Source organism: Heterocephalus glaber, unplaced genomic scaffold (assembly GCF_053883595.1).
Source record: "Heterocephalus glaber isolate CG9 unplaced genomic scaffold, H.glaber_assembly_v1.0 deba00001730, whole genome shotgun sequence".
In the NCBI taxonomy this organism is placed as follows: domain Eukaryota; kingdom Metazoa; phylum Chordata; class Mammalia; order Rodentia; family Bathyergidae; genus Heterocephalus; species Heterocephalus glaber.
This window is the reverse complement of record NW_028258441.1, coordinates 1,960,923-1,984,035: the sequence shown is the minus strand read 5'-3', so window position 1 is coordinate 1,984,035 and position 23,113 is coordinate 1,960,923. Positions and strand designations below refer to the sequence as shown.

At 33.8% G+C, this 23,113-nt stretch overlaps 1 protein-coding gene across 2 annotated transcripts in view; it reads right to left on the bottom strand.

Moving 5' to 3' along the window:
* Klhl13 (kelch like family member 13) overlaps positions 1-23,113 on the bottom strand; it is a 199,852-nt gene that overhangs the window by 118,011 nt on the left and 58,728 nt on the right. For both annotated transcript variants that reach the window (XM_004872142.3, XM_004872137.3), the window contains exon 2: positions 559-632. In XM_004872142.3, coding sequence (XP_004872199.1) covers positions 559-608 — 50 coding nt within the window. In that variant the 5' untranslated portion in view covers positions 609-632. The remainder of the gene's footprint in view (positions 1-558; positions 633-23,113) is intronic.

The following is a 23,113-nucleotide window of genomic DNA, read 5'->3' as shown; positions in this document are numbered from 1 at the left end:
CCTAAATAGGTTGAGGGTGCCTTGCATGCGCAAGGTCCAGACTTCAATCCCCAGTACCAAAAAAAAAAAAAAAAAAAAAAAATAGGTTGAGGAGTATTTCACCTCTGATGCCCCCTACTCTGTTCTCCCAGAGTAGGTATCTATCTCCTTTCTTTTCCATCATTTTTCTAAATAAACTGTCTTCTTTAATTTAAAAAAGTAGGTTGTTACAACATCCATTCTTAAGCCATATACAATCTGTATTTATCCACAGATATGCTTTTAAAACCAAAACTTCAAATCAAGACCTCCATTTACTATATACTAGGTGCTCACAAATCATAGCAATCATATTTTCCAATTATATCCTCTTATTTTTTCATTAGCTCAGGACACACAGCCACTAATATTCTCTTTGTTCCATTTCTTTATTACTCAGCCATTCTCTCATTTACTTAAACAGTAAATACTTCTTATGTTATTCTAGGTATTTAACAAATATTTACTGAGTAACAATTATGTTAAGTGAATAAATAGGAGACATATAATTTAAAAGGCAAATTGTTTTCATAAATATACCGGTTATGGAGTAATGCAGCAACCAATTCCCCTCTATGTAGATGATCCATCACCTCTAACAGTTGGATAATGACCTGTTGAGGAGGAAAAGAAACCAATATTTACTATGAAAATCAATATTAGAACTTCCAAAATTTTGCTACTTTTGTAATATTTTTATATTTCATTATTAAAGGGAAAGGTACATCCATGTACTTGATGTCCATATTACATCTAATGAAAATTATGAAACCATCTTTTTTTTAAAAAAGTGAAATAAATACCCAACATGAATTGTCCCGGCCCGCGGGTAAGTCAACGGAGACCCTAGAGGGGGGGTGAGAATGAGAAAGGACAGGGGACACGAGAGATGGAGACAAGACAGGTTTCTGATCAAGTCTCGTTTATTGCGGAAGCTGCTACAACATATATACCGTAGGGCTAGAGGGGAGGAGCAAGAGGAGGGTACTGGGGCTACTTCCTTGTTGCCGGGTAGATTTGCAGCAGGCCCGGATATGTCCGTAAAAGGCACTCAAGAGTTCTAGCGGGGGGGCAAGGCCCCCCACAATGAATTATTAAATAGTATTGGCTAAATTTCATATGAAGTCATTAGTTTACAGTATCCATGGAAATTCAATCAAATGTACAGGAAGTTATATGAGAACCAGAGTATCTAAGGAGTTTAGGAAGTAAGGTAAGACAAAAGAAGTTAGAATAAAAGATTTGAGGCAAAAACACTAATTCCCCTGTCCAAATGGAACTTCCAATCTGAGAAGCTCATAAACAGTGCCCACAACTTTAGAAGCAGATTCACAAAATACAGGTTAGAAATTTACAGTATTTTGAAATCTTAAAGACAAAGTAGTGGGTAGGAACACTGTTTGTCTTGACCTGCACAGAACTGTTTTGGTGGCTGTTGCTCTTGTGGGAAAAAAGAAGGAGAGTTTTAATAATATATCTAATATATTTCTTTTTAGTTGGTGAATTACATTGGAAAGGTAGAAATGTTTTATCTATTTATTCTATTTATTTTAAGTATGTTAGGGAGCAAACTATACATTTTACTTAAATATTCCTTGTTAGTAAAGTCAACTTATGAAATTGTGAAGATAAAATGTATTACATGCAAATTACTTTGCTCATAAAACTGTCATAAAGCTATACAGACTTAATATAATCACACAAGGTAGGGAGAAGGCTTCTTCATTGTCCCCACCCTCTCTTAGACCCTTATTTTAAGGAAAAGAAATAGAAGGGAAAAAAGTACTCTATCTCTTGGGTCTTCATAACTTTAAAAGGGAAACAAATCAAATAACAATACAGCATGTATGTTTATTTGCATAATTACATTTCTACTTATCCTCCTCTTGTAGAAGAAATCAAGAAGCCTAAATAAGATTGAAATTTTTAAAGCATCTCAAAATCAACTGACCTTTGTTCTGTCTTTTCTAAAAAAAAAACAAAAGGCATAAGTGGTGAGAGAATTTTGAGATGTTGAAATGATTTATTTGGCTTAGGCTTCACAATTTTTAGGGGATATTGTAAAGGGGAAAACAACAACTATATTTGGATTATTAATTAGGAATCTAGTAAATTAAATATTTCTTGCCTTGAATTTAGTGTGGATTATAAATGTCCCAAAATTTTGCATGCAAACTTTCTTTTAATTCATGCTATGGTTTCTGTCCCTTTAAATGCATTACATTGGAAACTTAATCCCAAATGTGGCAATGTTGATGCGTGAAGCCTAATGCGAGGTGTTCGTGCCATGGGGCATCACCCTCATGAAGGAATGCCATTTGTGGGAGTGGGTTCCTTATGAAAGAACAAGTTTGACTCTCTTTTACACATATTCTCTCTCTCTCTCTCTCTCCCTCCCACTCTCCATCCCTTCCTCTTTCCTTTCCTGGCTCCCTCTTTGCCTCCCTCCCTCTGTCCTCTACCTTCTGCCCAGGGATGATACAGCAAGAAAGCACTTGCCAGATACTGACAACTTGATCTTAGATTTCCAGCATTCAGAACTATGAGAATAATTTGTAAAAGGTGTAATTTATTAGGAACTTAAAGGCACAGGCATGTCTTGGGTGGCAGCAAGATATATTCTCACACCCCAAGGTAGGAGGAAACGGTGTATAGAGTAAGTTAGACAAGGATGTATCATGGACTACTGGAATGCACTTGGTTTTTCTAAAAAAACTATTAACATGTTCAACATCAGTTAAAGAACAGTCCCAGAATCCGTGGCCAGTGAAATTTACTTGACTATTGAAATAATTTTGCCCCTATGAGCTTGGGACAGATCCCAGGGTCACCTGGAATGTATAATGGCAATTACAACCAAGATAGATACAGTTATGTCAAGCTAGATCCTGACAACAGAGTGATAGAATCCCCTTGATTCAACCAATACCCCTCCTGCACCTGAATCTCCAAGTCTAAGGCAGTCCCACTAAAAATCTCCAGATTATAAACTCTTTGGTCTCCTGAAGAGCAGAGCATGGGATAACCGAACATGGGACTCCAGTCACTTACTATAGACCTTCAACAAATAAACTAGGTTTTCAGTTTCATGATAAAACCCTACCTTCCAGAGACAAGATACCTCCAAGTCTTGAGGTAAGAGTTATAGGGGAATAATTAGTTTCTCTCATAAGTTCATGTAAAAAGAGATGATGAAGTTATAACTATCATTGTTCTAAGAAAAATTAGTTCCCATCTTATATCTGTCAATACATCTACTCTGGTCTCTTTCTGTTAACGAATTTTTAAATTTGCTTATTCTCATTTTAATGGCGTGAGAAAGGGAAAGAGGGTAAACATGTTATCAAATTTAAGCCAGAATTAAATATATGTATATGTTAATATAAATATATTTTGAATCTATGAACTATACACACACACACACACACACACACACACACACATATATATATATATAAATTAACACTGGCTGAAATACAGGGATGGATAAGAAAGAGATAGACTAGAAGTATGAAAACCAAAGAAACTACTTCTATAGCCAAGGCTTGAGATAAGAGTCCAGACAAGGGATATTCAGATATCCAGAGAGAACTAGGATTTATTGACTTAAACATCACTGATAGATATCACAGAAATAAGGATATATCAAAGATAAAATCTAGTTAGGTAAGGGAAGTGATGATATCAAGTGATACAAGGTGTAGAGAATAAGGAAAAACAAAGAAAAAGGAAGAGAATTTGATGTGGACATTTATTTAACTAGGACATATATGGACAGTAAGCAAGAGGTAAAGTGATGAGATTAGGAAATATTACTCAAGGTATATTTGCCATGAGAAGGTGGAATTCCAATGAAATAAAGGAAGATAAGCTAGCAAGAAAAAGGAAACCGCCCAAGTGCCCTTCAACTGGAAACTGGATAAAGAAGATGTGGGTTTTTTTTATAAAATGGAGTACTACTCAGCCATAACGAACGAGAAACTAGAGACATTTATAGCTAAATGGATGCATATTGAGGCCATACTCTTAAGTGAAATAAATAGGACACACATGTGTAAATACCGAATAGTTTCTCTTGTGTGAGGAATTGAAAGTGTAAATAAGGATTAAAATGATTAAAATGAATAATTGATAATTTGAAATAGGAAAAGGTCCAAACATGTAGGGGTGGTGGGAGGGGAAGGGGAAAGGGAAGAAGGGAAAGGAAAAATTATGAGAAAAGAAAAAAAATGGAAAAAAAATCTATGTAAATAGGGAAGTGTGGAGGGGGTGAAGGGCGCATAGGTAATGGGGTAAAAAATAAGAACCAAGATTCATCATGTACAGGTACAAGCACCCAATGATAAATGTAAACATACTGCATACCTAAAATGTACCAATAAAAGAATTTTTTTTAAAAAAGAGAGAGAACAGGAAGTAGGGAAACTAAAAACTGTGATTTAAAGATAGAAGAAGAGTGGTTCAAAAGTATTCTCTTAAGACCAAGTAAGATACAGCTGCATGATTTGATAATTATAAAAATTATTTTTGAAAGAATAGTTTCAATATCAATGGGAGGAATTACTGCAATGGTTTGAAAATGAAAACACAAATTCTTTCAAGATCTTATGGGAAACTCAAACACAGAGAATTATAGTAGGGTGGCCCCTCAAATGAGTAAAGGAAAAGATGATTAAATTATTTGGAGACAATTGGGTAGCCATTGGTTTTTCTGTGTTTTTAAAAAGTATTTTTTAAAAATGTGTAGGTGGTATGCTGTTTCACTTCTCTAAAATAAACTCTTTAAGGATCAAAGATATAAAGGTAAAATATTATGCTAAAAGAATACCAAAAGAAAATTCAAGTGCAATTTTTATAATCATGCAGTAAAGAAGGCAAATTGCACTCTAAAACCAGATATCTCGAGATAAGAGCCCAGAAGAGGGACATAGGCTACCAAATCTATTACAGAAAATAAAAAACACTCTATACTTCAAAAATAGTAAAGTCCAAAAACAATTGATAAACTAAAAAATAATACAATACACATGACAAACCAAAAAGGACTAATGATTTTAATTTACACACACAAATTAATAAAAACAATAAAACACAATGGTGAAATCAGCAAATAATGAAAATAGAAAGCATATAAATGAAATACAAATCATTTTGAAACAAATGCTATTTAAATTGAGGCACTATTTTCACCTATGAAATACACACATCCACATGTATAAAGCCTGTTTATATTTTTTATTTGTGGGTGAATGTTTACTTGTCATTCTATATTTTTCTGTTCAATGTATGTTGAAGTAAAAAAAATAAATAAAGAGGATGTAACAGGATACGTAAAAGGGAATGGCCCAGAGACAGGAGGGAAACTCAGAAGGTATAATCTCCTAGAAGATAAAGTGTTATATGAAGAAAGAATAATCAGGTGTGTCAGATGCCGCTGAGAGGTTAAGTGAAGGAGTGAGAAATGGCAATGCAGCATGGTGCACAGGGCCACAGATCTTGACAAGAGTTGTGTGGGCTGATGGAAGCAAAGACTAGCATTGATTCAAGAATGAATGAAAGGATAAAGAGGAAAAAGAGGAAGAAAAAAACTCTTACAAACAGTTTTCCTTTAATAAGGAGCAGAGAAATTGGTGGTAGTTGGAATGACATATGAAGTAAATTTTTAAATGTTGTTTTATATTGGCAGAAACTAGAGCAAGAAAACATGGAAAGCATGACATGAAACAAAACAGTAAACTGAAGAAGTACAATAGTATTTGAAAAGCATATGACTGTCATTCATTCTCTCTATCCACATGTATGTATCTATAAACATGATATGTGTGTATTCACATATACAGTTGTAGAAAAGTATAGAAACAGTCTTTGAAATGATAAACACCAAATTTGGGATAGTAGGTCCCTCAGGGGAGGAGGCCAGGAGAATGCAATTGCGGAGGGATACATGGGGAGCTTTACTCTTATCCTTTTTGTTAAGGATCTGAAACAAAAATTATAAAATGATAAAAATTTTACATAGCTAATCAGTACCTATACAGATCTTTGTTATATTGATCCCTCTACTTTTCTGTGTGCTTTAAGTATTTTATTTAAAAAGAAACAAAAAATAGACATGATCTTTGTCCTGAAGTAGGGACTATGTAGGAGAGCAGACAAGACATAATATAAAAAGGCCAGAATATTACAAAAGAAAATTTTCAAAGAGAGAAAAAAGATAAAAAAATATAATCAGCCAAGTATTATAATTAAAAAGACACACTTCTCTCTGGCCATGATACCCTCATGAATAAATGGGAAATTAATCATTACTCAGAGTATACAGCTGACAAAGACCTAATTGTGCTTTTGCCCTTAAAAAATTCTACTTAGTTACCAGAAATAAAACTGACAAAGCTGCTTCTGACAGTTGAGATATCTTGCATAAGTTCAAGCAATTTTACTTGTAAGCATTTCAGTAATTCACAAATCTAATACTTGTCAAGTACATATCATATAGTTAGATAATATTTCAAATAGAGATTACAGTTTATGACTTAACATTTAATTAAAACTCACCATATCACTCCTTTCTGGTCTCTCCAAGACCTAACAGCTTTCAAAATAATGGGTTCTGAGATATCCCTAACCAATTTCGCACCATACAAGGTAAGTCTTGCTTTTGAACTAAACAGATGTTATATTTTTTAAAATTTAGTGGGTTCTATAAAATTCTAGCTATCTTCCAATGAAATTTTGATAAGCACTGTGATAAGAAAAGAAAGCACAAAAGACTAGTGAAGCATGCTACACTACAAAATTTAAAAAATGAAAAAATCTAGAAAGTGCGTATGATTGCAGTCTTTTAAATCAAGTTACATATACCAGTATCACTAAAAATTCAAAACTCATCTTGAAATTGTGAAATCTTAAGTTTAAGAAACAGAATTTTATCTGGTCCCATTGGTTTAGGCAAGAGAACAGAAAGTTCAAGGTCAGCCTGGACAACTTAAGACTGTCTCAAAATTAAATAAATACAATAGTCTGGGGCTGGTGGTAGTTCAGTGGTAGAGAGCTCCTGGGTTTAATCCTCAGAAACACAAAAAGAAAGGACGGAGGGAAAGGAAGAAGAAAAAATAGAATTGTATTCTTGGTGTTTATTAGACAAAAGATGACAGTTTAAAATGTCACAGAGTGCTATAGACTCATTTATCTTATACTTCTCTCCCATCTGTGGCACTGAAGAGGCTTTACCCTAAAACACCTGAGCACTACTTGTTGCACTGGTGGTGATTTTTCCTTAGAGTAGATCTAAAATTATGGTATACTCCCCTATATGCACCCCTAACCCCTAAGAAAATGCATAACACTATACAAGGGATGACTGAAAAATACATTGGATGTTTACATTTTTAAAAAACGATTACAGTAAAAAAAACACATCGCCAAGAATGATGAGATAAGTGTGTTCAAAGTGAGGGGGGGTATTTTGAGGAGGATTAATGCAATTTATCTTTTACTATAATAAGCATTTTAATGTAAACATCAAGCATATTTTTATCACAACTTGTAAACTATAGACATTGCCCTTTACTTAAGGGTGCACTTAAAGCTGATTTCAAAACACACCTTTTAAGTAAGTGATCGGCCTCCCTGGTTTCTTCCTGACCAGCATCTTATACTCCAACTAGTGGGTACAGAGAGGCATGATAATAAATATCATGACAGCTACTTCTAGATCTAAACTCCCACCAAAGTAACTGGACTCCTATTATCCATGAGATTCTCCCTCTATTTGGTGGGACACCAGGGTGGCTGACACACTCTTCTCAATAATTTTAGTTTTCTCTCTATTATCATTGGGGTGATCTGCCCATATCATCACCATGTGGTCACTACCATTTTGCTCCCTGTTGCTATAAGTGCACACCCACTACAGAGGTTTCCACTGCTTTTTGCAGTATTCACTTCTTACTTCCCAACAAGATCCCTCAGCAGTTCCTTCTCATGCTGTCACTTATAGTACGCTTTTAGTTTCACCTTTGGAGTACATTAATGGCTCAGGGCATCACTTGGGTTATCACTAAACAGGACTTTTTACTGATGTTGAAATTATTGTCCTTATATTAATGTAGTTCTCTCTGATTTTCTAATAGTTGTTGCTCTCTTATCACAGGGGCTAAACTTCATCTAACTTACATTTAGTACATGTCAAATGCCAGGAATAATAAAACCCTCATCTGTCTATATGAGCAACATTATGTTCTGTCCCACTTTGAATCATACCATCCTTTGCAACTACCAAAATCCTCACTAAATTATCCCCCCTCCTCCCCCTTTCACCTAAATAAGGAATTAAGAAAATAAATGGTAGTGCTTACTAACACTTACTCATGGACATTAACAATTTGTCTCTGCCGATTCAATCAACATCCATTCTGCATAATCCATCAAGACCTGTTACACACATATCTTGCAAACAGATATGAGAAATGATAATACAAGTACAAAAGAATAAAAATTATTTACATCAATAGTCTGTAAACTTGAACATACACCAGAATTTCCTGGGAACATTTTACGTAGATTGCTGCAGTTTCTCCTTCAGTTAGTGTGGGATAGGACTAGAGAATTTACATTTTTCACTGGTTCTCAAGAGATGCTGCTGCTGCAGGATCATGGATGGCAGTAGAAGAGCTAATTATTTCTCGTTAGCATGATAGTTCTCATAGCAAGTGCAAAAGAATCAACTGAAAATCTACCACAGTGAAAGACTCACTATAAGAATGTCAGTTCCAGAAGACAAGAATTTCTTATATTCCACCAATATCATTTCTAAATATAGTGGGAAAAGTTACCTATCCAAAGCCACAAATTTTTTGAAATACTTGAAATAAGCTTCAAAATATATGGGAAAATATATTAAAAATAAAAATGTACTGAAGTATATCAAAATCTAAAGGACCTGAAAAATGAATACACCTATGTATATACACACCATATCCAGAGGCAGATAAACTCAAAATCATAAAGATTCAAGTTTCCCACAAAATTGAAACTGTATATAAATTCAATGCAATTCCACTCATATTCCCAAATGACTCAGAATTGGGAAGGGTAAATGTATATTTTGTATTTGAATGTGTAGTTCACTGGAAAAAGTGAATACATAAAAAAATGATTAAAACGCTTGAAAAAGAAAAGGAAAACAGGAAAACTTCCCAATCTGAATTATACTATAAAGTTAAGTAACTATAACAATTTAGTACTAATATGAAAACAGGGATTTTGATAGAATAGAATCTAAAAATAGATCTAAATACATACAACAATTAACTATGTATTGAAATAGCAGTTTAAATCAGTAGGGATATATATGAACTACAGAAATAGTTTAAGGGGGAATGGGTAAGATAAAACTATGTTATATGCATATATGAAAATACCACAAGGAAACTCAATATTCTGTACAATATTGGAAATATAGTAGAAGAGAGACAAGAAATATTTTAATAAAGCACAAAATATTTCTAAGATCTGACACAAGTCTCAAAGGTCATAAAGAAAATTCATAAATTTGCCTGTTTAAAAAAATGTTATAATCCCATATAATACAAGACACCACAAATAGCAAAGGCGAGTGGGGCAAACAGATCTGCAGCACAGACAAAGTATCCCTAAAAAAAAAAATTAAAACAAAATTGAATAGCCCAGTGAGCAACTATATGAACAGGTCTCTCACAGAAGATTGGCAACAAACAAAACAAGCATAACTCAACCTCAACTGTTGCGGGGGACCAGGAAGAGACAGAAACTGAGAGAAAATCCTATTAAGGACACATTAGTTGCATATCTTATTGTTATGCTTTTCATGTTTATTTTCAAAATAAAATAAAACATCCCTCCTACTTAATATGCAGAGTTTCATTTCTCCCATAAATATGGCAAGCAAGAGAAAGACAATGAAGGAGAAGGAAGGAAAAGGTTTATAAAAAATTTTAAACTGAAGACAACAGAAAAATTGAGCGAAGATAAACAAAAATGTTGAACATTTTACAAGGAAGGAAATTAAATTGTTTTATGTATTAAAGCTTCCAATTTGTGGTGGGTTTATGCAAGTAGATGTAGGTTCTTCTTTTCCTTCATCTCAATGCTAGCAGGTCATAATTCAGTCTCCCCTCTATGTTCCAAAGGGTAAAATTCTTAAATGATTTTATGTTACAGTAATCACTTACCAGAAACCCTTTATCCAAGCAAAATGGGAGTCAGAAGCTATCTTAAAACGAAAATGCCTATATCTCTGATATAATGGAATTTTATCAAGTTCCAAGTGACCCTTGAAACTAGACACAATGCACCATTTTTTATGATATTCTTCTATGGTAGAAAAAGTTACAATTGAATCACCTTGTTATCTTGATACAAGAGGCCTTTAAACTGAGGGGTGCTGGTTTTTAATTAATCTAGAGCTGAAATCTGAAGACCATGGCCTAAGCTACATCTAAACAACAACAGAAAGTCATAAAAATGTTTCTTTACCAATGATAAATTTATTGTGGCACTTCTTCAAAAAGAAAAAGTATTACTCCTACCTCAAAGCAACTCAGGTCAATTTGAATTAAGTACCCTCTTTAGGTTACACTGCAATTTATATATCATAATCAATCTTAGAAAAAAATTCTATCTAATTGTAAACTGAACTCTTAGGATTTACCATATTCTTCAAAATACATTAAAAACACAAATGATTTCATTTTTAAAAGATAGACTACTGTGTAACTTTCAGTCATAATCTACATGAATTAATTAAATGAAAAAAATTAAAACTTGTTCTGGCCTGGTGTGGTGGTACACATCTGTAATCTCAGCTACTTGGAAGGTAGAGGCAGGATGATCACTTGAGCCCAAGGTTGGAAGCCAATCTTTGCAACATAGACTGATTCTTAAAAAAGAAATATAAAAAAAACTGGGAAAGAGGGTAACGGGGTAAAAATGATCGAAGCATGTTATCTACATGTATGAATCTGTGAAAATAAACCCATTAATCTGTGTAATTAATATGCACAAATGAAAATACCTTTAAAAAAAGATCTGAGAATGTAGGCAAGTTGCTGAGAACTTGTCTAGCGTGTGCAAGGCCCTGGACTCAATCTCCAGTGCTGCAAAACTAAAAAAAGTAGAATTGCCATATGATCCAGCAATCCTACTACTAGGTTTATATTGATAGAATATGAAATCTGATGCCAATGAAATGTCTGCACTCATGTTCAATGCAGTACTATTTACAATTGCTAAGATATGAAAGAAAAAAGTGTCTATCAACAAATGCATGGATAAAGAAAATATATTATTCTCAGTCTTTAAAAAAAGGAAATCTTGTACTTTGTAACAATATGGATGTCCCTGGAGTATGTTATGTTACATGAAATAAACCAATTTTTATGATCTTTAGGGGAAAAAAAGCACCTGTTCTTATCACAGTTTGTGTAATCAATTTACTAGAATTTTGTTTTAATTTTTAATAAGTGACTTTCAAATACGGCTTTAAAAAGTTCCTTGATAGTTCATAATTAACCTCCATACAAAGCAGCACTCCAGATATCAATCTTTCAAATATAAATTTCTGTAGATCACTCTTCTCTTATTTGTGCAAGGTATTCGAGGGAGTACACAATATAGGTCTGGATAAAGATAACAGTTGTTCTGGGTCTATAACATAATTTTAGGAAATTTAAATTAAAGAAGGCAGGAAGGGAAGTACAGACACCTCTTTTACATTATTTTTTATATCCATAGTAGAAGCCACCTTATGGAATACATTCAGCCCCAGATTTGTCCAAAATGCAAAGCAGGGATCTTTCAGGATTTGCTTGGCTTTCTCTGAACAAAAGCCTGCTAGTTGGGTTATGGCATCTTGTTTCACCTCACCACTATAATGAATACTGTACTGACTGTTATTTACAAATTTCATTTATTTAAAACAAAAATCAAACACAAAGACTCTTGCAAAATCACCAGAATTCAGTTTTAAGAACTTTTTACGATTCTCTCCAAATCTTTTATAGGCACAGAGCTGGGACTGGTCTGACCCTTAGGCTCAAAATTTAAAAGGGGTTGTCTAAAACTCACTAATAAAGATATATAATAATTGGTTGCAATAATAAATAAATAACTCATTACTTTCATTATAATGATGAAAGGTCAGATTCTTGTCTGCTAAGATCAAGAACAACACCAAAGATGCTCACTCTAATCACTTCTAGTCAATATTGGCTAGAAGCTCTAGACAGGGCAATCAGTCAAGAAAAAAAAAAGGCATCCAGGTTGCAACAGAGGAAACAAAACTATCTCTATCTGCAGATGCCATGAGCTTGTATATTAAAAAATCATAAGGAATTAACTAAACACTACTAGAACTAAAAATCAACTTCAATAAAGTTTCAAGATACTAAAACAATATACCAAAATCAATTTGCATTTCTCAAAGGGACCTCTTCCCTATGCTTTTTATGCTTTATTTTGTTTTGTTTTGTTTTGTTACCAGGGATGGAACTCATTCTGGACCTTGCACTTGCGAGGCAGTTGGCGGAATTACTAAGCTAAATCCCTGACCCTCAATTTGCATTTCCATACACTTGCAGTAAACAATCTGAAAATGGAATTAGAAATTAATTGCATTAATATAAGCATGATTAGAACAAAACACTTGGGAATATATTTAACCAAAAAAGTATAAAACTTAATTGTGAGAACTACAAAATAGCACTGAAAAAAGTGAATGAGATTCTAATAAATGGAAAATAGGTTCTGTGGTATATATAAGTGGTATAGTGCTTGCCTAGTGTATATTAGGCTCTGGGTTTAATTGCCAGCACCAGAAAAAATACAAATAAATAAATGGAAGAGCATCCCATGTTCATGGATTGGAGCACTGTATGTTTTTAAGATGGCAATACTCCCCAATTGACATGCAGATTTAAAACAATCCTAATCAGAATCTCAACTGACTTCTTTGTAGAATCTGATGAGCTCATTATAAAATTCATACTCAAGTACTCAAAAGCCAAATGTAGCTGGCAGCTACTATATAGGACAGTATGGCATTATCTATACTGAGTAAAAACAATTATTTTCTTACACTTTCAGTTACTTAGTTAACAACTATATCCATATTTAATATTTATATTAAATTCTCTGAGTAAATAACTCTCACAGTTTCACTCTCTTGATTAGACTCCCATTGGTGCATTTATTCAGGTAGATTCATTATGAAGGAAGCAAGGTGGTAGGCCTTAAAATCCTGATGACATGAGTTCAGCTGTCACGAGCTATCACAGCCAATTATTTAATCTTCCAAAGCCTCAGAATGTTACCAGGTAAAACTTGGGGAAATGATATCTACTTCTTTGAATTTGTTATGACGATACCATGAGAACACTTGTCACATCATAGGTGCTCAGAATATATTGTTTTCTTTTATTCAGTTCTTCATCATCATCCTTCATCCATAGATACATCTGTTTTGGTAACAGCTTCTTAGAGGATTTCTTTTCTTGCTTCCCTGCAGAAATACACTATGTCATGTGTATTTTCTTTGGGACTCTTTTTTCAGTAAAGGTTTATCTTTAAAAATAATTACAGTAAAACAAAACTCAAAGACTCACACCCAGAAGTTTTGAAACCAGAATTTCAAAACTAAACACAAAGCAGTGGTGATCAAAACAATGTGGTGCTGGCTAAGAACAGACATACAGATCAGTGGAATAAAACTGAGGGTCCAGAAATAAAGCCATGTTATTTCCACAAGTGTTTCAAAACTACTCAATGAGAAAAGCAGTTTTTTCAACATAATAACTAGCACAACTAGATAGTCACATGCAAAAAGAATGAAGTTGGAAACTTACTTCACAGCATATACAAAAATAAATCAAAAACCTAAATATTGGAGCTAAATCACTTAGAAAAAAATGAAGAAACAAATCTGTATAACCTAAAATTTGCCAAAAATCTTGGATATGACATCAAAAGCATGAGCAGAGCAATAAAACAGATAATTTGGACTTCATCAAAATTTGAAACATATGCACCAATGGATATTGTCAAAAATCTGAAAAGAAGATCTACAGAATAAGGGAAAACATCTGCAAATCATGTATCTGTCAAAAAATTAATATAAGGAGCTATAGAATAACAGAAAAGCTAATTAATATGAACAAAGGAACTTGAACAGACATTTCTCCAAAGAAGGCAGTACACATTATAAATGAATACAAGAAAAGATGCTCAATATCCCTAGCAATTAGAGAAATAAAAATCAAAACCAGAATGCGATACACACCTATAAGGATGGTTGCTATCAAAAGAAAAACAGAAAATAACAAATTCTGGAAAGGATATAAAGAGATTGGAACCATTGAAGGATGTGTAAAATGGTGCAACTAATGTGGAATACAGTATAACATTTCCTCAATAATTTATACAAAGAATTATCATATGATGTAGCACATTCACTCCTAGGTATATTTATCCAAAAGAAAGAAAACAGTTGTTCAAATAAAACTACCTGAATGTTGATACCAACACTATTCACAAGAGCCAAAAGGTGGGAACAACCCTAATATGCATCAATGGATGACCTAGATTTAAAAATGTGGTATTGAGAGCTGGGTGTGGGAGTGCACACCTATAATCCCAGCACTTGGGAAGCTGAGGCAGAAGACTGTTGGGAGTTTGAGGCCAGCCTGGACTACACAGTGAGTTCAAGGTCAGCCTGAACCACAAAGTGAGACCCTATCTCAAAAAAAGTGGTATGTCCATACATTGGAATATTCAACCATAAAAAGCAATGAAATATATGCTACAATGTAGATGGCTATTGAAAACGTGCTAACTGAAAGATGCCAGTCACAAAAACATCACATGATTCCATTCATCTCAAACATCCAGAATAGGAAGATCTATAGATTCAGAAATTAGATGAATGTTGCTTAGGACTGGTAGAAATGGGGGTGGAAGGAGCAGTTAGGATAGTTGGAGTGGGAATGATAGTTAAAGGGCAGAAGTTTTATTTTTCTGGTGATAAAAGTATGTTAAAATTGACTGTGGTACCCAGGTGTGGTGGCACATCCTTGTAATCCCAGCACTTCGAAAGGGTAAGGCAAGATGATTACAAGTTTGAAGCCTGCCTGGGCAACCTAGTAAGATCCTGTCTCAAAATAAAAAACAAAAAAGGGCTGGATATGTAGTGCAGTGCAAATATCTTGGGTTCTATCTCTGATACTACAAAAAAATATGTGGTGATGGTTGTACAAATCTGAATATACTAAAAATTATGGAACAGCATATTTGAAATGGATGAATCCTATGCTCTGTGATTTAAATCTCAACCAAGCTATTAAAATAAATCAGTGCAAAAATCTATGATGAACAAAATATTAGTATTTTAAATAATGATCTTTCTTTTTCTCTCAGGCTCCACTATGGTTCAACAGGTTATTATAGCTATTTCACACCTACTCAAAGATAGCATTTATTTACTTATTTATTTATTTATTATTTGTTCATTGGTACTAGGGATTGAACTCAGGTGCTCTCTCACTGAGCTACATCCTCATCCTTTAAAAAACTGTTTTTAAAATTTTGACACAGGGTTTCTCTAGGTTGCCCAGAATGGCCTCAAACTTGCAATCCTATAACTTCAGCCTGCCAAGTAGATGAGATTACAGGTGTGTGGCAGTGTGTCTGGCTAGCTTTTTAAATTTTAAGCATTTTACAATTTAAATAATTACTTGATGTTCACAAGTAATTCCAATACATTCTACTTTGTCTTCTTGAAACAACTTGTAGAATGGTGTTTAAAAGGCTTGAGGATAGGGGGGTGTTGGTCAAAGGGTACAAAGTTGCAGTTAGAAAGAATAAATAATAAATATTTAGAGTTCAAAAAAACAAAACTACTTTATTGTCATATTCCTACTTTACTGGCAAATGTCAGTGACTAGGAACAGGGGCGGAAAGAAGTTTCACATCAACCCAGCGGCTGATTTTGAATAAGATTACTAGGGAAAATGTAGGATATTCTGTTGATTAACTTCAAATTTCAGATGAGGAATGAATATTTCTTTGTATAAGGATGCCCTTAATATTACACAGAACATTCTGATACTAAAAATATTTTTTACATTTATCTAAACTTCAAATTTAAATTGGCACCCTCTATTTTACTTGCTAAATATCGCAACTCTTCTGTAATACATTTACTAATAGAGCAACAGGTATTGAAAATGGCCAGGGACAGTGGCTGAGGAGTTGGGAGCTAGCCCAGTGACCTGCAGCTATATAAATTCTTTTATAAAAGTAAAGGAAGATTATTTGAAAAAGTAAAAAATCGCTTTGCTAAATATTTTTACTACTTGGCATACCCAACTATTACTCTACCTACTCCCAGCAGACTAGACTAGAAACAAAACATTTACCATTGTTTACATAGACATTCACATAAAAAAACATTTTCTAATATTTTCAATTAAAATATTTTCAAATTCTTTTCCAAATTTCATATTACTAAGTATAAAAAGAAGGATTAAGGCTTTAGTTTGGTGTTGTATTTGCAAGAGACAGTCAAATTTAATATAAATGTCTAGAATATTAAGGCTTACACTGGGCATTTCCTTCTTTCAAACTTCAGGACTGGCACTTAGCCCTTTATTATAAACTACAGAAAGATGGCCAGCAAGCCAACTGAGGAGCTAAGTGACTCTACATAGAAAGGGACTCAACCACCTATTGCTACTCAAGCAAGAGTTCAGAGCCACCTGCATTCAATCCTCTAGCTGCTCTAGCAAGGACAAAGAACAGTTTCCTTAAAAAAGCTTTTACCAGTGTGGTTAAAAATTAGGAAGGGAAAAAAAGATGGAGAGAGTAAAAAGGAGAAATGTGTATTTTTAAATTTTTCTTCTTACAATATATGTGAGAAAAGGGACATATAACCAATGGCTATGGAAATATGTTGTCAATAATAAGCTTTCAGCAGTCTTATATTTCTGTTATATTAAATCTAAGTAATCTTCATGACATCTCACTGAAGCAGAGAGGTGCAAGCTACCTCCAAAACCTAATGAGAGAAATAAGTAAAACTCTTTGGCAAGTCATCTTAAGAGGCAGAGGCAAAGGCTGCTTCCTCTGCTATCACAACTCACATAACCATAAATGGGCCTATCAGATAAGTATCAACTCATCACTCAGAATTTCAAATTTTCATTCCCAGACTACACAGGATGTCCTTAAGTTTCATTTCGAGTAGAAATTCTCTAGAGGTCCAATATGATCTTCTTATTGTATATACCAGGCCATTCCCTGAAGCACTATCTTCAAAGAAGAAACAGCCCATCATAAAGGACTGGTTGAGTAAACTGCAGTACATACGCACAATGGAGTACTAAGCAGCTATAAAACAGAATAAGAAACATCTCTAGAATATATTATGGAGAAAAATAATGAGTGGAAAATTTTGCACTGAGTATGCTATCATTTATCTAAAAAAGAGCAAAGAGATGGTAATGTTTAAGAGGAAAGGAGCAGGGTTAGTAGTTGGAATCCTTTGTAGCTTTGACCTTGGATCAATGTAAATATAACATCTAATTAAAAAAATAAAATTCAAAGCCAAATTGTAAAAAAGAAAAAGTAAAATTAAATAAATGGACTTGACTGTGCATCCTAGTTGTGGTAACTGCATAAAAATGAACTATATTCCAAGTGACTTTAACCCACAATTTAACTGTGCATTTCTAGTGGGATATACCTTAAAAACATATTTTGTCTTTAAGGCTTAAAGATATAAATGCTATCCCCTCAAATCTTAAATTGCTGTCAGTAATTATATTGGTGTTAGTAGTGCTGGAATTACTTTGATGTTGTATATATTGGTGATGTAAACAAAATTATAATTATGAATCTTTAGATTTGTTGAAAGGAGATAAAGATGCACTATCAATAAGATTAATTTAAAAATCTGTAGCCTTAAATTTGCAGTGGAATTATTCATAATTCTTCTTTATGCAGTTCTGAGATCAAACTCAGGGCTCCACACATGCTAGGCAAGTGCTCTAACACTGAGCTGTAACTCCAGCCCCAATAAGATGTATTTTGTTGTAAAAGAAAATTTTAAATCTGTAACAGAGAAAGGCTTTAAAATAATGACAAGCTTAGAAATAGTAATGCTCATAGATCCTATATAGTGATATGTAAATACCATCACATCCCTCTAAGAAAAGGAATGAGAACTCTTGTTCAAATGGATTTAATTTTAGAAAAGAAAATATATAACATGAGCTTGGAATATCTTGTCACACCAGAAAGTAAGGAAGCCATCAAAGACTACTGGAGCCACATGAGAGTGAAGTCAACTTATATACACTTTCATTGGCCAAATATGGGATAATTTGGGCATTAATACAGGTGCTCACTGCAATGAACTGAAACATAGCAAATATGTTTAAATGTGTGAGTTTATGATGACATTAAAATTACCACTGATAAAATTCTGAAGGCAGTTGAGAAACCACCTCACTCTTTTTGAATATGGCATATAAACTATGAGTATCCAGCATTTATCCTGTCCTTTATACATGATTTCTACCTTAGGGTAAGTTTACTATCATGGAGAAGTGTAAATCCTTGGAGAAACATTGAAGACAGTGTCAACAGCAGGACAGAATGATGGTGGAGCACTAATCACAGTATGAAAGATAAATAGGAAAATGGGAAGTGTGGCAACAAGGAGAACAGTTCACAGTTTCTCATAATAGTTTAAACAGGTGTTAAAGAGGTGTGAAAACAAAATAGTGGCAATGTGGATAGGGAGGAGGTAACAAATTTAGTTACTAATTGGATGAATGAAAGATAATAAAATATCACTGAAGTCTTTCTATCTTTGGTAACTGACTGATGATGATGTCATTAACCAAAGTGACGATTTTCAGGAAAGGTGGTACTCTCATTAAATTCCAACAAAGTTCAAAATTATCTACAGCAAAAATGCACAATGCCAAATTAGGATATAATCAAAACTAGAAAAACAAGTACTGATACTAACCTTCCTCCTAGAATCTTTACTTTGTCAAAGATCCACTATGTTTACTTATAAAGCAAGCAGATACTTTTTAAATGTTGACTTTTGTTGATGATTTTTACCCTTCTCTCACTGGAAAACAATTCAAATAAAAATACTCTTTGCTTCCAGGAAAATAAATGCCAAAGACCTGAGTTCTAGTCCTTGCTCAATTAATTTCTACTTGTCTGATTTTGGAAGAGTTACTCTATTTGTAAAACAGGTAATAATATTTATCGTACTTAGTTCCATGTCATCTGTTCCTTCACTTAATCAGCATAGCGACAGCAGAAACAGCAGCAGCAACATGACAATATAGCACTGCTTTGACTACTGTAAAGCATGACAATGAGCTAATGCAAATAGACTGTGTCTATTTTTAAGTATTATGGAAAATATTACTATTTCTTCAGCTTATAATAACTTATCAACAGCTGCTGGATGCATTTCATGGTGCAGGATTAGCCATAAATTAGTAAGCATTAAATTAGTAAACATAAGCACTGTCCTACGCAAGCAGTGTGTACATTTTCAATAATTTTCACTACCCTTGAAGGTAGGTATAATTACCTGAAATTTACCAGTAAGGACTCTGAGACTCAAGAAGCTTTTTTAAAAAAAATTGATTAATATCAAAATAACCAGAAATGATGAAGCCAGGAATTGAACCCAGGATGTAATTATAAAATGTTTCCATTATATAGCATTCTTTCTTTATCCCTTTGAATCTGACTTTAGCCCACTATTCCTCATAACAATATCAATAATTGCATCTTAAAGTCAATCATCTATTAGAATAGCTTTCATGTATCTTCTACACACAATACTGCAAACCAGTATCTCCAGGAAACTTACCTGTTCCCGTACCTCACTTTCATTTTTCTTCTATTACACACAAATTAAATTATACCACACTAATCTAATTATCTGTCTTTGTCAAATTTTACCTTCATTCTATATCCTTTTATTTCATTCTATAATTCCTCTTAAAGAATCCATAAGCACCAAGCACTTCAACTGTTCTCTACTCTTAAATCTATGGCTAGCCTCCGATCTTTTCAAAACAGTTCTCTAATCCTTTGCTTCCCTGATGAGATATTATCTCTTCTGGGTTGGCTATAGCCCAGTTACCCAGCTTCAAGGTGCCTAAATAAATGCTGGTCATGAAACTATCACCCAAAATATTTGTTAACTTTTTTCCTCATTTTCAGTAGGATAAATTAGAGCATCATTTCTTTCAGTAATACAGAAAGAAAATACTATCAAGTAATAATTCAACTATAAAAGGTCACTAAACATCTACTGGAAAAGTATCTGAATGTCTAAAACTTAAGCCAATCACATAAAGTGAAAATATATATTTTATAATATACTGTCTAGACTTAACCAATTTTGTACTAACTTCATCATTCAAATCACAGTAAAGAAATAAGTAAATAAGAGGCCTCTGAGACAAAACAAATGTCACAAAGTTCAAGCACAAATGCACATTCACGCCCTTTAGTCCTTCATATACAATTCTATACAAGCTTGGTAAACTGGTTTGGAGTATGCTATAAATCAGAAGGGGACAGGACAAGGGCTGCAGAAAAGCACACTGATAATGGCAAGACACGACATCGGACAACAGCAGAAAGAAGATAATGATAAAAGGCAGTTTAAGTAACATAAGAAGTACACAACAATCCAGGATCATATATTATAGAATCAAATAATTCTACAAGTCTCAACAACACCTACATTATCTCTACAATACTCTGTATAAGGAGTGTAAATATGACCATGAACAAGCAGAAAAAATAATTTAACCAAAGTATTAAAAATTAAAAACACATCAATGTTAAGGGGTTGAAAAGTTATTTAAACAAAAAAAATCTACAAAGTTTCATTCCCCAAAGATTTGAGAAACATGACATGTTAACTTATATGAACAGCATTTTCACTTTTCTTCATGTTTTCACTAAAAATATAGCAAATTCCCTAAAGCTATATCAATCACTTTTACCCTGTTGTTAATGTATACAGGAGTACAGAGTCAATGACAGCATTCATATTAAGAGAGTTACATATTTACACCAAGAAAAATTAACTCCACTTCACTACAGAAATACATTTTAATAAAGAAAATAAATGTCTAACCCCTCATTACTAGTAGAAACAATATAGCAAAGAGTGTGTGCATTAAGGATACAATTTCATCTCCATGCCTCAAGACATGTACATACACACCTCAACTTGCCTCCAAGTAAGGTGTGATTCAGGCTCTTTATCTTACTGACGAAATGCTCCAAACTCTCTTTGTTGCCCAAGAAAATACTCTCCTATAGTATCCCAGATAACAACCTTTGCATTTTCAGGGAAGAGGCACTATAGAATAATAGCTGTGACTGTTAATAATGGTATGTTAAATTGACTGGATTAAGAAATACCAAGGACATTGCTAGAGCATGATTCTGGGTATATCTTGCTGGGTCATGGAGACACAACCTTGGGTACAATATATGGTCTCTGGTCCCTTTTTCTGTGGCTCTGTTCCCCTGCTCTGCTTCCCTGCCACCATGAACTAGGCATTTTATTTTTTGCTCCACCACGCCTTTCCACCATGATGTTTCTGCCTTGGAACCAGTTAATTATCAACTGAATTCCTTCAAACCAAGAGTCAAATAACCTCTCCTTTAAATTATGGGTGTCGAGTATTTGGGCCCACCAATGGGAAAGTTGACTAATGCAATAGTTAAGAACAAAAAATTCACAAAAAGCATGGGATCAAATTCTAGTTCTACCGCTGAATTCTGTGACCCTGAACACTTAATCCTCATACGCAAAATGAAGACAAGAAAAGCACCCAGCACTTAGCAACACTTATAAAATGCTAGTGTTGTGTAAACTGCAGCTCACCTACAATGAACCAAGCAATGTGTAGGACATTAAGGATACAAAGATGAATAAAGAGCAATCATTATCTTCAAAGAACTCAATTTCAAAGGGAAAACAGGTAATTTAAATAGACCACATAAATATTATAAATAAAAGTATGTAGCTATGGTCCTACGGAACACAGGGAAAGAATTCGTTTACTAACAGATTCCTAGACTGAGTAATTTAAACAACAGAACCAAGGGTTCGGGAAGGTTGGTTTCCTTTGAGGCCTCTCTCCTTCACTTGCAGATGGCCTTCTCTCTATTTCTTTAGATGGTCTTCCCTCTGTACCTGTTTATGCCCTAATCTCCTCTTTTTATAAGGATACCAGTGATACTGATTTGGAACCCACCCTAAAATACCATACTTCCAAATGTAGCCATATTGTGAAGCACTAGGAATTGGAACTTCAACATCTAAATTCTGGGGGAATACAAGTCAGCTAATAGTCATATTGTAGAAAACATCTTTCTCTCAAGAGAAGATGGAGATGGATCTTAAGTGTTTTAACTTTGTAGAGCTTGTTTTGAGAAATGCATGTATGACTTATAGTAAGATATAGCCAAGGAGTCAGTGAGTACCACTCCCTGGGGAGCAGTTTGGAAATGCATTGGGGTGCTTTTACTACTCACAATTATTAGGAGAAACCACTAGTATTTGGTAGGCAGAGAATAAAATCTTGGAATGTGAGGAGCTATCCCACAGAACAAAGAACAGCCCCATGAAACAGAAGAACTATCCTACCAAGCCAAACCCAACATGAATAGACACCAGGAATGCTCTCCTATACACTAACACAAGTAGCTTTCAAAAGAAGAGAAAAGATCAATAACTTTGGGCAAAATATTTATGGAAATAGAAGCTTTAATCAAATAAAGATATCTTAAAATTAGAGGAAGTACCCACTTCAAGTCCCATATAAGAACATTTTCAACCATATGTTTGTTCAAAGGAATTAGAGTATCAATATGCAACTACTCTGAAAGTAATGAAATATTACAGAAGATATTTGATTCTACTCAATAGATTTCAAACAAAACATTTAGTAGAGATACAAGAACCACATGGATATCAATAACATACTTTACGATTTTC